Source organism: Coregonus lavaretus (assembly GCF_964263955.1).
Source record: "Coregonus lavaretus genome assembly, chromosome: 13".
Lineage (NCBI taxonomy): Eukaryota > Metazoa > Chordata > Actinopteri > Salmoniformes > Salmonidae > Coregonus > Coregonus lavaretus.
In genome coordinates, this window is record NC_140000.1 from 32,057,236 (window position 1) to 32,070,474 (window position 13,239).

The 13,239-nt window shown below is 46.8% G+C and overlaps 1 protein-coding gene across 1 annotated transcript in view; it reads left to right on the forward strand.

Annotated features, from left to right (window-relative positions):
• The window catches only part of LOC311139114 (clathrin coat assembly protein AP180-like), a gene marked incomplete at both ends in the record, with an annotated part of 70,293 nt that overhangs the window by 28,064 nt on the left and 28,990 nt on the right, over positions 1–13,239 (forward strand). The window contains one exon of the mRNA XM_084174004.1: positions 7,416–7,558. Within this exon, the coding sequence (XP_084030130.1) occupies positions 7,416–7,558 (143 nt within the window). The remainder of the gene's footprint in view (positions 1–7,415; positions 7,559–13,239) is intronic.

Consider the following 13,239-nt stretch of genomic DNA (forward strand, 5'->3'; position numbering starts at 1 on the left):
ATTAACCCTGTCACCTACCGTCTGTTACTCCCTCGACACTATAGGATAAACCCCACGTTCCACGTCTCCCTGTTGAAACCTGTCCACTATAGCCCGATGTACCCCCCAATCGCTCAACAACCTACTACACCACCTTTGGAGGAGGAACAGGACACCACCTATACAGTCCACAAGATACTGGAGTCAAGACGGAGACGAGGGGGCATCGAATATCTCGTGGACTGGGAGGGATATGGACCTGAGGAACGGTCCTGGGTCCCTGCTAAGGACATACTGGACCGCGCTCTCAAGGCCACCTTCCACGCTGAACACCCAGATCATCCAGGACCCCGACCCAGAGGAAGACCACCCGGTAGAGGTAGAAGGCCGTCAGGAGCCGGCCCTGGGGAGGGGGATACTGTAAGGGATCGGGGGTTGGCTGGGTCTAGACAGAGTCTGACACTTCCCGATCTACAGAGAGGGGGAGTCATCAGACTCGATCTGGTTCACCTGAGTTCTGAGCACACCTGTCAGTAATTAGTGTAGGATTTAAGGTGTGCTCAGAAGCTCAGTCGGCGTGAGGTATTGTTCCATTGTGACTTGCTAAGCGTTTTGTTCCGAGAGAGAGAGTTTGTTGTTTTTGATTACCCGTGTATCCGACCTGTGCCTTGTTGTTTGACTCCCCAAATTGCTTAATCCTCTGCTTGTCTATCCCAGTGATTACCGTACTCTGACCCTGTGCCTGTGCCCTCGACTACGACTATGCCCGCTCCCTTGGTACCTCTGCCTGTCTCTGCCTGGCCCGGTTTTGACCACAGCCCGCCCGACCACGATTAAGCTATTCCCTTGTCTGTACTCTAATAAAGCATCGCTATTCTGCGATTGGATCTTACCACTCTGTCCAAGTATTCATTACAGCTGCGCCTTGGTCCTCTGTACCCGACGAGCGTGATAGAAGATCCCACCAACACTGGACCAAGCAGCGTGTCCAGGAGCCAGCGCCAGAGGTATCGCTAAAGGACATCAACCTCGACTGGGCCTGGCCCACGGGGAGGAGAGACCCCCAGAAATGTTTTAGGGGGGGGCTCACGCCGTGTACGACGGGGCAGCAGGAGGCCGCGATAGAGCGGTCCAGCGGGTTTGCAGAGGAGGCCGCCAGGTTAAGGGGGCCACTGGTCACAGAGGAGAGGGAAAGTGTAGAGGCACGGCGAGAGGTACTGGGGTGTGTTACCAGTCCGGTCCGGCCCGTTCCTGATCCCTGTGTAGGGCCAGTGGTGTGTGTCCCCAGTACGGTCCGACCTGTTCCTGTTCCTCGCATCGAGCCTGTGGTGCGCTTCGTCAGCCCGGTCCGGCCCGCTCCTGCTCCCCGCACCAAGTCAGTGGTGCGCTTCGTCAGCCCGGTCCGGCCCGCTCCTGCTCCCCGCACCAAGTCAGTGGTGCGCTTCGTCAGCCCGGTCCGGCCCGTTCCTGCTCCCCGCACCAAGTCAGTGGTGCGCTTCGTCAGCCCGGTCCAGCCCGCTCCTGCTCCCCGCACCAAGTCAGGTGTGCGTTTCGTCAGCCCGGCTCGGCCCGTTCCTGCTCCCCACACCAAGCCAGTGGTGTGCGTCGTCAGTCCGGCACAGCCCGTGCCTGTTCCACCGGTGCCTGGTTCGGCACGGGTCAGCTGCTTCACGCCGGAGCTAGAGCAATCCGCTCCACCAGTGTGCAGTCCAGCTCCGGTCAGCAGGGCCAGACCGGACCAGGGGTACTTTGGGGGGTTAGAGAGGGAGTGGGGATCATGCCCGGAGCCGGATCCGCCGCCAAGGCGGAGTGCCCACCCGGTACCTCCCCTGTGGTGTTTGGTTGGCGCGGTCGGAGTCCGCGCCTTTGGGGGTGGGTACTGTCACGCCCTGGCTTTGGGGACTCTAGTAGGTTGAGCCAGGGTGTGAGTTTTCATTTGTTTTTCATTCTAGTTTAGTATTTCTATGTTGGCCAGTGTGGTTCTCAATCAGAGGCAACGTGTATCAGCTGTTGCTTGTTGTCTCTGATTGGGAACCATACTTAAGCAGCCAGTTTTCCCACAGTGTTTGTGGGATCTTGTTCCTGTGTTGGTTTGTGTTTTGCACCTTTGGACGTCACGTTATCGTTTGTTGTTTTTGTTCGTGTTATCTTTCAAATTAATAAAATATGTTCACTTTCCACGCTGAGCCTTGGTCCTCTGTACCCGACGAGCGTGACAATACTGGCTTGGTTTGGGTCTCTGTGAGTAGTCGAGGTGAAGTCACCATTGGTTAGCCCCCAGAATTGCCCCAGACATTATGCGTAGCCTTTGGCCCAGAGGTATCCATGTGTTTCTGTTGGTGTATAGATGATCTGAATCTGTGTTTTAACTTATGCCATTGTGTGTTTGTCCATGTGTTTTCTATGTCTGTTTGTGTGTGGCTCAGTGTGTGTGTTTTGAGAGAGAAGGAGAGAGTGAGGGAGAGAGAGATGTAAAGAGAGAGAAACAGAGGAGGTGGAGTACAGGCTTCTGACTCATCAATCCCTCAGGGATGATCAGGGATGATCAATCCCTCAGGGATGACACACTGTGTGTGTTTGTGTGTGTGTGTGTTTATGTGTTTCTGTGTGTGGTTTTGTGTGTGTGTGTACACGCACGCGTATGTGTGTCTGCGTGTGTGCAGGAATATGTGTAATACCTACATATATGTACACTACCAGTCAGAAGTTTGGACACACCTACTCATTCAAGGGTTTTTCTTTATTTGTACTATTTTTTACATTGTAGAATAATAGTGAAGACATCAAAACTATGAAATAACACATATGGAATCATGTAGTAAACAAAAAAGTGTTAAACAAATCAAAATATATTTTATATTTGAGATTCTTCAAATAGCCACCCTTTGCCTTGATGACAGCTTTGCACACTCTTGGCATTCTCTCAACCAGCTTCACCTGGAATGCTTTTACAACAGTCTTGAAGGAGTTCCCACATATGCTGAGCACTTGTTGGCTGCTTTTCCTTCACTCTGCGGTCCAACTCATCCCAAACCATCTCAATTGGGTTGAGGTCAGGGGATTGTGGAGGCCAGGTCATCTGATGCAGCACTCCATCACTCTCCTTCTTGGTAAAATAGCCCTTACACCGCCTGGAGGTGTGTTGGGTCATTGTCCTGTTGAAAAACAAATAATAGTCCTACTAAGCCCAAACCAGATGGGATGTGGTCCTCTGTAGCTCAGCTGGTAGAGCACGGCGCTTGTAACGCCAAGGTAGTGGGTTCGATCCCCGGGACCACCCATACACAAAAAAAATGTATGCACGCGTGACTGTAAGTTGCTTTGGATAAAAGCGTCTGCTAAATGGCATATTATTTATTATTATGGCGTATCGCTGTAGAATGCTGTGGTAGCTATGCTGGTTAAATAAATCACCAGCAAAGCACCCCCACACCATAACACTTCCTCCTTCATGCTTTACGGTGGGAAATACACATGCAGCGATCATCCGTTCAGCCACACCGCGTCTCACACGGCGGTTGGAACCAAAAATCTCAAATTTGGACTCCAGACCAAAGGATACATTTCCACCGGTCTAATGTCCATTGCTCGTCCATTGTCCATTGCTCGTGTTTCTTGGCCCAAGCAGGTCTCGTCTTCTTATTGGTGTCCTTTAGTAGTGGTTTATTTGCAGCATTTCGACCATGAAGGCCTGATTCACACAGTCCCCTCTGAACAGTTGATGTTGAGATGTGTCTGTTACTTGAACTCTGTGAAGCATTTATTTGGGCTGCAATTTCAGAGGTTGGTAACTCTAATGAACTTATCCTCTGTAGCAGAGGTAACTGGGTCTTCCATTCCTGTGGTGGTCCTCGTGAGAGCCAGTTTCATCATAGCCCTTGATGGTTTCTGCGACTGCAAAGTTCTTAATATAATATAATATGCCATTTAGCAGACGCTTTTATCCAAAGCGACTTACAGTCATGTGTGCATACATTTTTACATATGGGTGGTCCCGGGGATCGAACCCACTACCCTGGCGTTACAAGCGCCATGCTCTACCAATTGAGCTACAGAGGACATTCTTGAAATGTTCCATATTGACTGACCTTCATGTCTTAAAGTAATGATGAACTGTCTTATTTGAGCTGTTCTTGTCATAATATGGACCTGGTCTTTTACCAAATAGGGCTATCTTCTGTATACCCCCCCTACCTTGTCACAACACAACTGATTGGCTCAAACGCATTAAGAAGGAAAGAAATTCCACAAATTAACTTTTACGAAGGCACACCTGTTAATTGAAATGCATTCCAGGTGACTAGCTCATGAAGCTGGTTGAGCGAATGCAAAGAGGGTGCAAAGCTGTCATCAAGGCAAATGGTGGCTATTTGAAAAATCTCCAATATATTTTGATTTGTTTAACACTTTTTTGGTTACTACATGATTCCATATGTGTTATTTCATAGTTTTGATGTCTTCACTATTATTCTACAATGTAGAAAGTAGTAAAAATAAAATAAAAACCCTGAAATGAGTAGGTGTGTCTTTTGACTTTTTACTGGTACTGTATGTGTGTGGGTTAACGTGTGTTTTATATACACGCAAGAGCCACCCTACCTCACTGGAGGTGACATCCACACCAATCAGCCCTTCATGATGATAGCATGATGGTAAAAGGCTGAAGGGAGACATCATACTGTAACGTGTCTGTGACAGAATCTTGAACTTCAGAGCATCCCTCTCCTCTTTATTCATCCCTCTATCACTACCTCCCTCCTTCTCTCTATCACTCCCTCCGTCCATCCATCTCTCTGCCTCATTGTGTACTATATACAGTGGGGAAAAAAAGTATTTAGTCAGCCACCAATTGTGCAAGTTCTCCCACTTAAAAAGATGAGAGAGGCCTGTAATTTTCATCATAGGTACACGTCAACTATGACAGACAAAATGAGAAAAAAAAATCCAGAAAATCACATTGTAGGATTTTTAATGAATTTATTTGCAAATTATGGTGGAAAATAAGTATTTGGTCAATAACAAAAGTTTCTCAATACTTTGTTATATACCCTTTGTTGGCAATGACACAGGTCAAACGTTTTCTGTAAGTCTTCACAAGGTTTTCACACACTGTTGCTGGTATTTTGGCCCATTCCTCCATGCAGATCTCCTCTAGAGCAGTGATGTTTTGGGGCTGTCGCTGGGCAACACAGACTTTCAACTCCCTCCAAAGATTTTCTATGGGGTTGAGATCAGGAGACTGGCTAGGCCACTCCAGGACCTTGAAATGCTTCTTACGAAGCCACTCCTTCATTGCCCGGGCGGTGTGTTTGGGATCATTGTCATGCTGAAAGACCCAGCCACGTTTCATCTTCAATGCCCTTGCTGATGGAAGGAGGTTTTCACTCAAAATCTCACGATACATGGCCCCATTCATTCTTTCCTTTACACGGATCAGTCGTCCTGGTCCCTTTGCAGAAAAACAGCCCCAAAGCATGATGTTTCCACCCCCATGCTTCACAGTAGGTATGGTGTTCTTTGGATGCAACTCAGCATTCTTTGTCCTCCAAACACGACGAGTTGAGTTTTTACCAAAAAGTTATATTTTGGTTTCATCTGACCATATGACATTCTCCCAATCCTCTTCTGGATCATCCAAATGCACTCTAGCAAACTTCAGACAGGCCTGGACATTTACTGGCTTAAGCAGGCGGACACGTCTTGCACTGCAGGATTTGAGTCCCTGGCGGCGTAGTGTGTTACTGATGGTAGGCTTTGTTACTTTGGTCCCAGCTCTCTGCAGGTCATTCACTAGGTCCCCCCGTGTGGTTCTGGGATTTTTGCTCACCGTTCTTGTGATCATTTTGACCCTACGGGGTGAGATCTTGCGTGGAGCCCCAGATCGAGGGAGATTATCAGTGGTCTTGTATGTCTTCCATTTCCTAATAATTGCTCCCACAGTTGATTTCTTCAAACCAAGCTGCTTACCTATTGCAGATTCAGTCTTCCCAGCCTGGTGCAGGTCTACAATTTTGTTTCTGGTGTCCTTTGTCAGCTCTTTGGTCTTGGCCATAGTGGAGTTTGGAGTGTGACTGTTTGAGGTTGTGGACAGGTGTCTTTTATACTGATAACAAGTTCAAACAGATGCCATTAATACAGGTAACGAGTGGAGGACAGAGGAGCCTCTTAAAGAAGAAGTTACAGGTCTGTGAGAGCCAGAAATCTTGCTTGTTTGTAGGTGACCAAATACTTATTTTCCACCATAATTTGCAAATAAATTCATAAAAAATCCTACAATGTGATTTTCTGGATTTTTTTTTCTCATTTTGTCTTTCATAGTTGACGTGTACCTATGATGAAAATTACAGGCCTCTCTCATCTTTTTAAGTGGGAGAACTTGCACAAATAGTGGCTGACTAAATACTTTTTTGCCCCACTGTAAATTTATCCAACCTTCCTGTCCATATCATTTTGTCTTCTAAATCTTCATTGAGTGCAGGAAGATCTTATTACAACAAATCATGACAAAGTGTTTTGGACGTGGATGGGCTGTATTGGTAATTTCAGGTGTGTAAAGTCACAAAGTGAAAATTCAATACCAGTCTCTCAGCTTGCTCTGTCTTTTGGCAGAGTGACAGAGATATATTGTACTGTGTGTGACTCACTTCTTCGCCCATGCAGGACTTGATAGCTATGACCTATTTTCTGTTCATAGAGCGAGTTCCTCCCTCTTTCTGAGCTGCAAACTCATCTGTAATATCTCATATATCAGGCATTTATATGAGGAATTTGACTGAAAACTACCAAGGGTGACTGAGGAACCAGCCTATCCCGCCACAGTAAATAGATTCTCTCTGAGCACATGTTGGCTGATTTGTGTTGGTAAGGGGGAGGCAGAACAGCTTGAAATTTCCCACCCTGTCTGTCTGCTCGTATGGCACCACCACTCTCTCTGGCTCTCTGTCTCTCTAGCTCTGCCCTGAGTGATGCCTTTCTTTCACAATTGTAGAGAAATTCCACTCTCTTCTCTCTTCTCCTCTCTCTGTACTCTACCTGTGTCAGTGTAACCGGGTGATGAAAGGACACTATTGACAATAGGATGCTCTGTCTGTCTGTCAGTTCAGGACCAGCCAATGTAACTATGTCCAGGAAGCAGAAGATCAGGCTTACCGGTAATAATGAACTGGTTTAAAGCGATAGGTCCGGTGGGAAATACATTGTCAAAATGACATATATTACACTCAATGTAAAGTACATGGAGAGTTTGTAACCTATTTGTACAGTTTGTAACCTGTTTGTAACCTATCATTGTCACTGTTCCCTCAGACCTGATCATGGTAAAAATTGACCAAGCCTAATTATGTATGGGGTTATAGAGATTATGCATGGGAATTGTACATTATATGTATGTGAAATTTGAATGAAACACTGTATTTCTCTTCATTATTCTCTCCCAGACCTGATTGAGGCCACCAAGGAGTCCAATGTGAACATCCCACAGATGGCGGACACATTGTTTGAGAGGGCCACCAATGCCAGCTGGGTGGTGGTGTTCAAGGCCCTGATCACAACGCATCACATGATGGTCGCTGGCAATGAGGTGAGTGAAAGCCAGCACCATCACTACTGTTCGTATGGGAGGGCCTGTAGTTAAAAGGCTCTTGATTGGCTCTTGTTTATATATTTTGGTTGTATTGGACATGTTGAGTTTTTAGTTTTTAGTTTTTAGTTGGATAACCCTCCTCCTGGAGAGCTACTGGGTATGTAGGCTTTTGCTCTTGCCCTGCTTTGACATGTCATATTCTAGTAATTAGCTACTCATCAGGACCTTGATTAGCTGAATCAGGTGTGTTAAAGAAGGGCTGGAGCACAAACCTGCATACCCAGTAGCTTTCCAGGGGGAGGGTTGGCTATCTCTGCTTTGGAGGGTTTGTTAAGGTTAGGTTATAAGCCTGTTTGTCTGATATACACTGAGTGTACAAAACATTAGGAACACATTCCTAATATTGAGTTGCACCCCTTTTGCCCTCAGAACAGCCTCAATTCGTCAGGGCATGGACTTTACAAGGTCTCTAAAGCATTCCACAGGGATGCTGGCCCATGTTGGCTCCAATGCTTCCCACAGTTGTGTCAAGTTGGCTGGTAGTTGATCTCTAGTTCGAATAGCTCGTTTCATCTCATTCCACAGATGCTCAATTGGAATGAGATCTGGTGTCGGGGCAGGCCACTGCAGTAAGCTGAATTCACTGTCATGTTCGTGGAACCATTCCTGGACACTCCTAGCCTTGTGGCATGGGGAATTATCCTGCTGAATTATATTTTTTGCAGATCTCATAAATCTCTTTAAAATCCTTATTTAACCTGTCTCCTCCCCTTCATCTACACTAATTGAAGTTGATTTAACAGGTGACATCATTAAGGGATCATAGCTTTCACCTGGATTCACCTGGTCAGTCTATGTCATGGAAAGAGCAGGTGTTTCTAATGTTTTGTGCACTCAGTGTCGGTGAGAGAGAGAGCGAGAGAGAGAGAGAGAGAGAGAGAGAGAGAGAGTTTGAGTTTTAAATAATCTTTATTGGGTCTGGGAGCCCACCACACAATAAATACTCATACAAAACCGTAGTTACACATCAATTAAAAACACAACTCCAATTCCTCCTCCACAGTAACTAAACACAACAGCCTCTGAATACCCCATATACTCATAAACAGATCAATATTGTTGACAAGTTTATAATAGGCAAACTCAACACTTAGTCTCGCTGCCAACATTCCCTCCAGCATTCCCACCACATCCACAGACCCCTGTCCCCGAATACTGTTCTTTCGGGTCTTCCATATCGCTAATTTTGCTGCCCCTAACACAAAATTAAGCAACACAACTACACCTTTTTCACTAAACCTGTACTTTGGCCCAAATATATACAGTTGGGAAGAGAAAACCTCTCCCAACGTTGAGAACCAATTAGTGATCAGGTCAATCATCCCGACCAACCTGGGACACTGTAAAAACAGATGTGCCAGAGTTTCAGACTCAGCACAGAATGGACACCCCTCCCCAACAGTAAGATCCAGGTGTACCAGATACATGTTGGTGGCTATGGCTCCATGTATTATCCTCCATTGGAGGTCAGCTGTCCTCTTATCAATAGGCAGTTTGTATAATGATCGCCAACAGCCTTTTGGGGAGGCACCTGGACCAAGCACACACACCCACCTCGTCGATTTTACCCCTTCCAGGGAAGAGGCATGGGACACCTTTACACATATTCTGTACATGCCCTTCTTTCCCACCTCCTTGAACTCCCCCAGCTCCGGGGTATCGAAGGAAAGCAGCATCCCCACGTCCTCCTCGAATGCCCCCGCCGCAGCACTAACAATCAGTGCAGGGAACACATAATCCAGACCCTCCTTCCACCGATCAGAATTGGAAGTGTCAGTCACATACTGCAGATGAAGTACTGGCAAGGAGTCACAGACCTCAGCGACGACCTTCCTCAGTAGGCGAGACGATCGGATCCCCGCTCTTTCTCCCAGCTCCTCCAACAACCTATTCCTGTTCCGCATCAGATGACCCAGCTTAGTACACCCCACGCCTAACAGGCATGAACGTAGGCTAGCTGAACCCAGAACACGGGACTGGATGGCAGTGTTGTGAAAAAGAGGCTCTTCAAAAAGCCACATCCCTGGTGGCGTGCAGGCCTTACGGGACTTGACCAGAACTCCCCAAGCCTGCATAACAGACTCATAAAATGGAGTCAGGCCAGGCAACTCACCCCCCTCCAGCTTTAAGAGGAAAAGGTGCTTGTCTAAGCCCAAACAGCCCGCTCTCCTCATCAATGTGTAGGCTGTGTCAACCCAGCTAGAACCGTCACTGTACAACAGTCTCTGGGCTGCTTGAAGCCGGAAAGCCATGATCCTAGAGGAAATGTCAACCAGGCCTAATCCAGTGTTGTCCAGACCAGAAGAAATTGACAAGGGTCCTCTGAAGCTCTTGTATCAGACCCTTTGGTGGCTGCAAAATCATTAGTCTGTGCCACGGGGTAGAGGCAGCAAGATTATTAGCTACCAGTACCCTTCCCCTATAAGACAGCTGGGGCAGCACCCATTTCCATCTTGACAGTCTGGCACACACTTTCTCCACTACACCCTCCCAGTTATTTTTCTGAAAGACATCGGAGCCTAGAAAAACCCCCAAAGTCTTCATCCCATCTCTGCCCCACTGAAGCCCCCCTGGTAACCGTGGAGCGGACCCCATCTGAAGCTGACCTGCCCACAGTGCTTCACTCTTTCCCCAATTGACTCTAGCTGAGGAGGCCCCCTCATACACGTTTAAAGCGTTTGAGAGAACCTTAACATCCTCACCCCCTGTAATAAAAACTGTCACGTCGTCTGCATACGCAGACAGTGCTATCGTGGGACCCTTCATTACACCTGGCACAGAGAAACCAGTAAGCTTCGCTCTTAAAAAACAAAGCATTGGTTCAATCGCCAGACTATATAACTGCCCTGAAATTGGGCATCCCTGCCTGATGCCCCTTTGGACAGGGATGGGGCAACTCAAACCACCCCCCACCTTCACCATACACGAGGCCCCAGCATACAGTAAATTCATCCAAGACTAAAAAAACATCCCCAAACCCAAAGGCTTTCATTATTTTAAACAAGTACTGGTGGTCCACACGATCAAAAGCCTTCTCCTGATCCAAAGAAAGTAAACCCCATTTACATCAGACAGTTTACAAATGTCTAAAACATCTCTTATTAGAAACAAGTTGTCAACAATAGAGCAATCAGGTACACAGTAGGACTGGTCCTTGTGGACCAACAATCCCAGATACTCTTTCAACCTGTTTGAGAGACATTTAGAAACAATTTTATATTCTGCACACAGCAAAGCAACAGGTCTCCAATTTTTTATGAGAGCCCAATCCCCCTTTTTTGGCAACAGTGAAAGTACTGCACGTTGACAAGATACAGGAAGAGAGCCCTCATGAAAAGATTCACACACCACTTCATAAAAATCCTCCCCAATAGACCCCCAAAAGTGCTTATAAAACTCAGATGGTAAACAATCAATGCCAGGGGCTCGGCCTGTTGAGAGCTGCATAACTGCTGTGGACAGCTCTTGCAGTGTAATGTCAGAGTCCAATACGACTCTTTGCTCAGGTCCCAATTGAGGAAGACCGTGTAACAACTGTTCAGTACACAGAGATCCTCTGCCTTATAGAGGGCAGAGTAGAAATCCACGGCATGTTGACGCATTTCACTGTCATCCGTGGTCACCTTTCCATCAGGGAGACGAAGGCAGACCATCTGTTTACGTTGCAATGACTGTCCTAGGTTTTTTTTTTAAGCGCTAGGAGCATCCATATCCTTGAGTGAAGCGAAACGAGACCTAATCAAGGCACCCTTCACTCTTTCATGCAGAAACGTCCTCAGTTCATGTTTCTTGTCCTGTAAGTTCATGACTAGTCCGGGGTCATTCTGAGTGAGCAACTTCAATTCAATAGATTTGATGTCCTGTTCAAGGGCCCTGATAGTCTCTTTAACTTCAGTTCGAGACAGAGCAGTATACTGTTGACAAAATAATCGTATTTGGGCCTTCCCAACCTCCCACCATTGTCTCAAGGACTCAAAATTCCCTTTTGTAACCCTCCATTGTTCCCAAAACAACAAAAACCTTTCACAAAACATGACATCATGTAACAATTTAACATTAAAATACCAATAAGATGATGACCTTCGTGGACAGGACAAGTGAATATCAACAGTGACAATATGGTGATCAGAGAAACCCACAGGAGTAATGTCACACCTTCCAACCCCTGAAATTAGTACCATGACTGAGTATATGCTGCCCCTCCCACCACATACCCCAGTCAACCTCATTTTCCTCATCACTATGTGTCTCCTGTAGGAAAACTACATTAAGCCTTTTCTGTTTTATTACTTCTAATACCCAATCCCTCTTATTCCTGTCCCTTCCTCCATTAATATTGAGAGAAACTACCCTTAGTATCTCCATATAGAAAAGGAAAAGGAAAAGCAGAAGATACCACAGAGAAACCAGACAAAGAGAATAAAACACCCTATGAGGCATAATCATCATCATTATTAAAATGTTATCTTAACCTGACCAGGTTTCCCACCACCTTTTGCTGCTGCAACAGCAGTAACACATTTCCTCAAGCGAATTCGCTTCTTCTCACTCAACTGGTCTAACCCCACCATCTTCTGTAACATCACAGCTGACCTCACAAACTTATCAACATCAAAATAATCTGCCAATTTGACAGATTTCCCAAAAGTCTGATCCAGAAACCCATTTACCTCCTCTAGATCATAAATTGAGTCCTCACCAGCTGATATCGTATCAAGAGAGATATCCATATCCTTCTCCTGATCCTCCTCAACTGAGGCCACAGACCACTGACTCCCCTCTACCACATCCCTTTCAACACTCCCCACTTGCACCCCATCACTCGTACCAGGCATCTCCTCCACTACCTGGGAGACTAGCCCCACCTGAAACCCAATACTCGTAGTGGGCATCTCCGCCACTACCAGGGAGCCTAGCTCCATATGAACCCCCTCCTGTACCCTATTACTCGTAGTGGGCATCTCCTCCACTACCAGGGTGCCTAGCTCCACATGAACCCCCTCCTGTACCCTATTACTCGTAGTGGGCATCTCCTCCACTGCCTGGGAGCCTAGCTCCACATGAACCCCCTCCTGTACCCCAGCACTCATAGTGGGCATCTCCTCCACTACCTGGGAGATTAGCTCCACATGAACCCCCTCCTGTAACCCATTACTTGTAGTGGGCATCTCCTCCACTACCTGGGAGATTAGCTCCACATGAACCCCCTCCTGCACCCCAGCACTCGTATTGGGCACCTCCTCACCAGTCTGAGGAAATGGCTCTTCAGATCCATCCTTACCTTCTACAACAATATTTTTCTGCTGCATAACATTTCCCTCTGGTACAAGTTGCAACTCTGTGCCCTCAACACGGACAACTTGTTCCTCAGCAACAGATGCTTGTGTCATGATTTAACTGGATTTGAACCCAAATGCAGACAACTACACCGAGCCAGAGAAGGTTTAACAGGTTTATTTACAAAGTGCAATTTGTCCAGGTTTGCAATAATAGGGGAAGAGCAAGTCCAGGTTTACAGGGAGGGTAACAGATCCAGGTTCAGAGCAGGTGTGGTACCGTAATGTCCTAGTGTCCGTGGTGAGTCCAAAAGGGAGGTCCGGTAGTGGAAAGCAGGATGG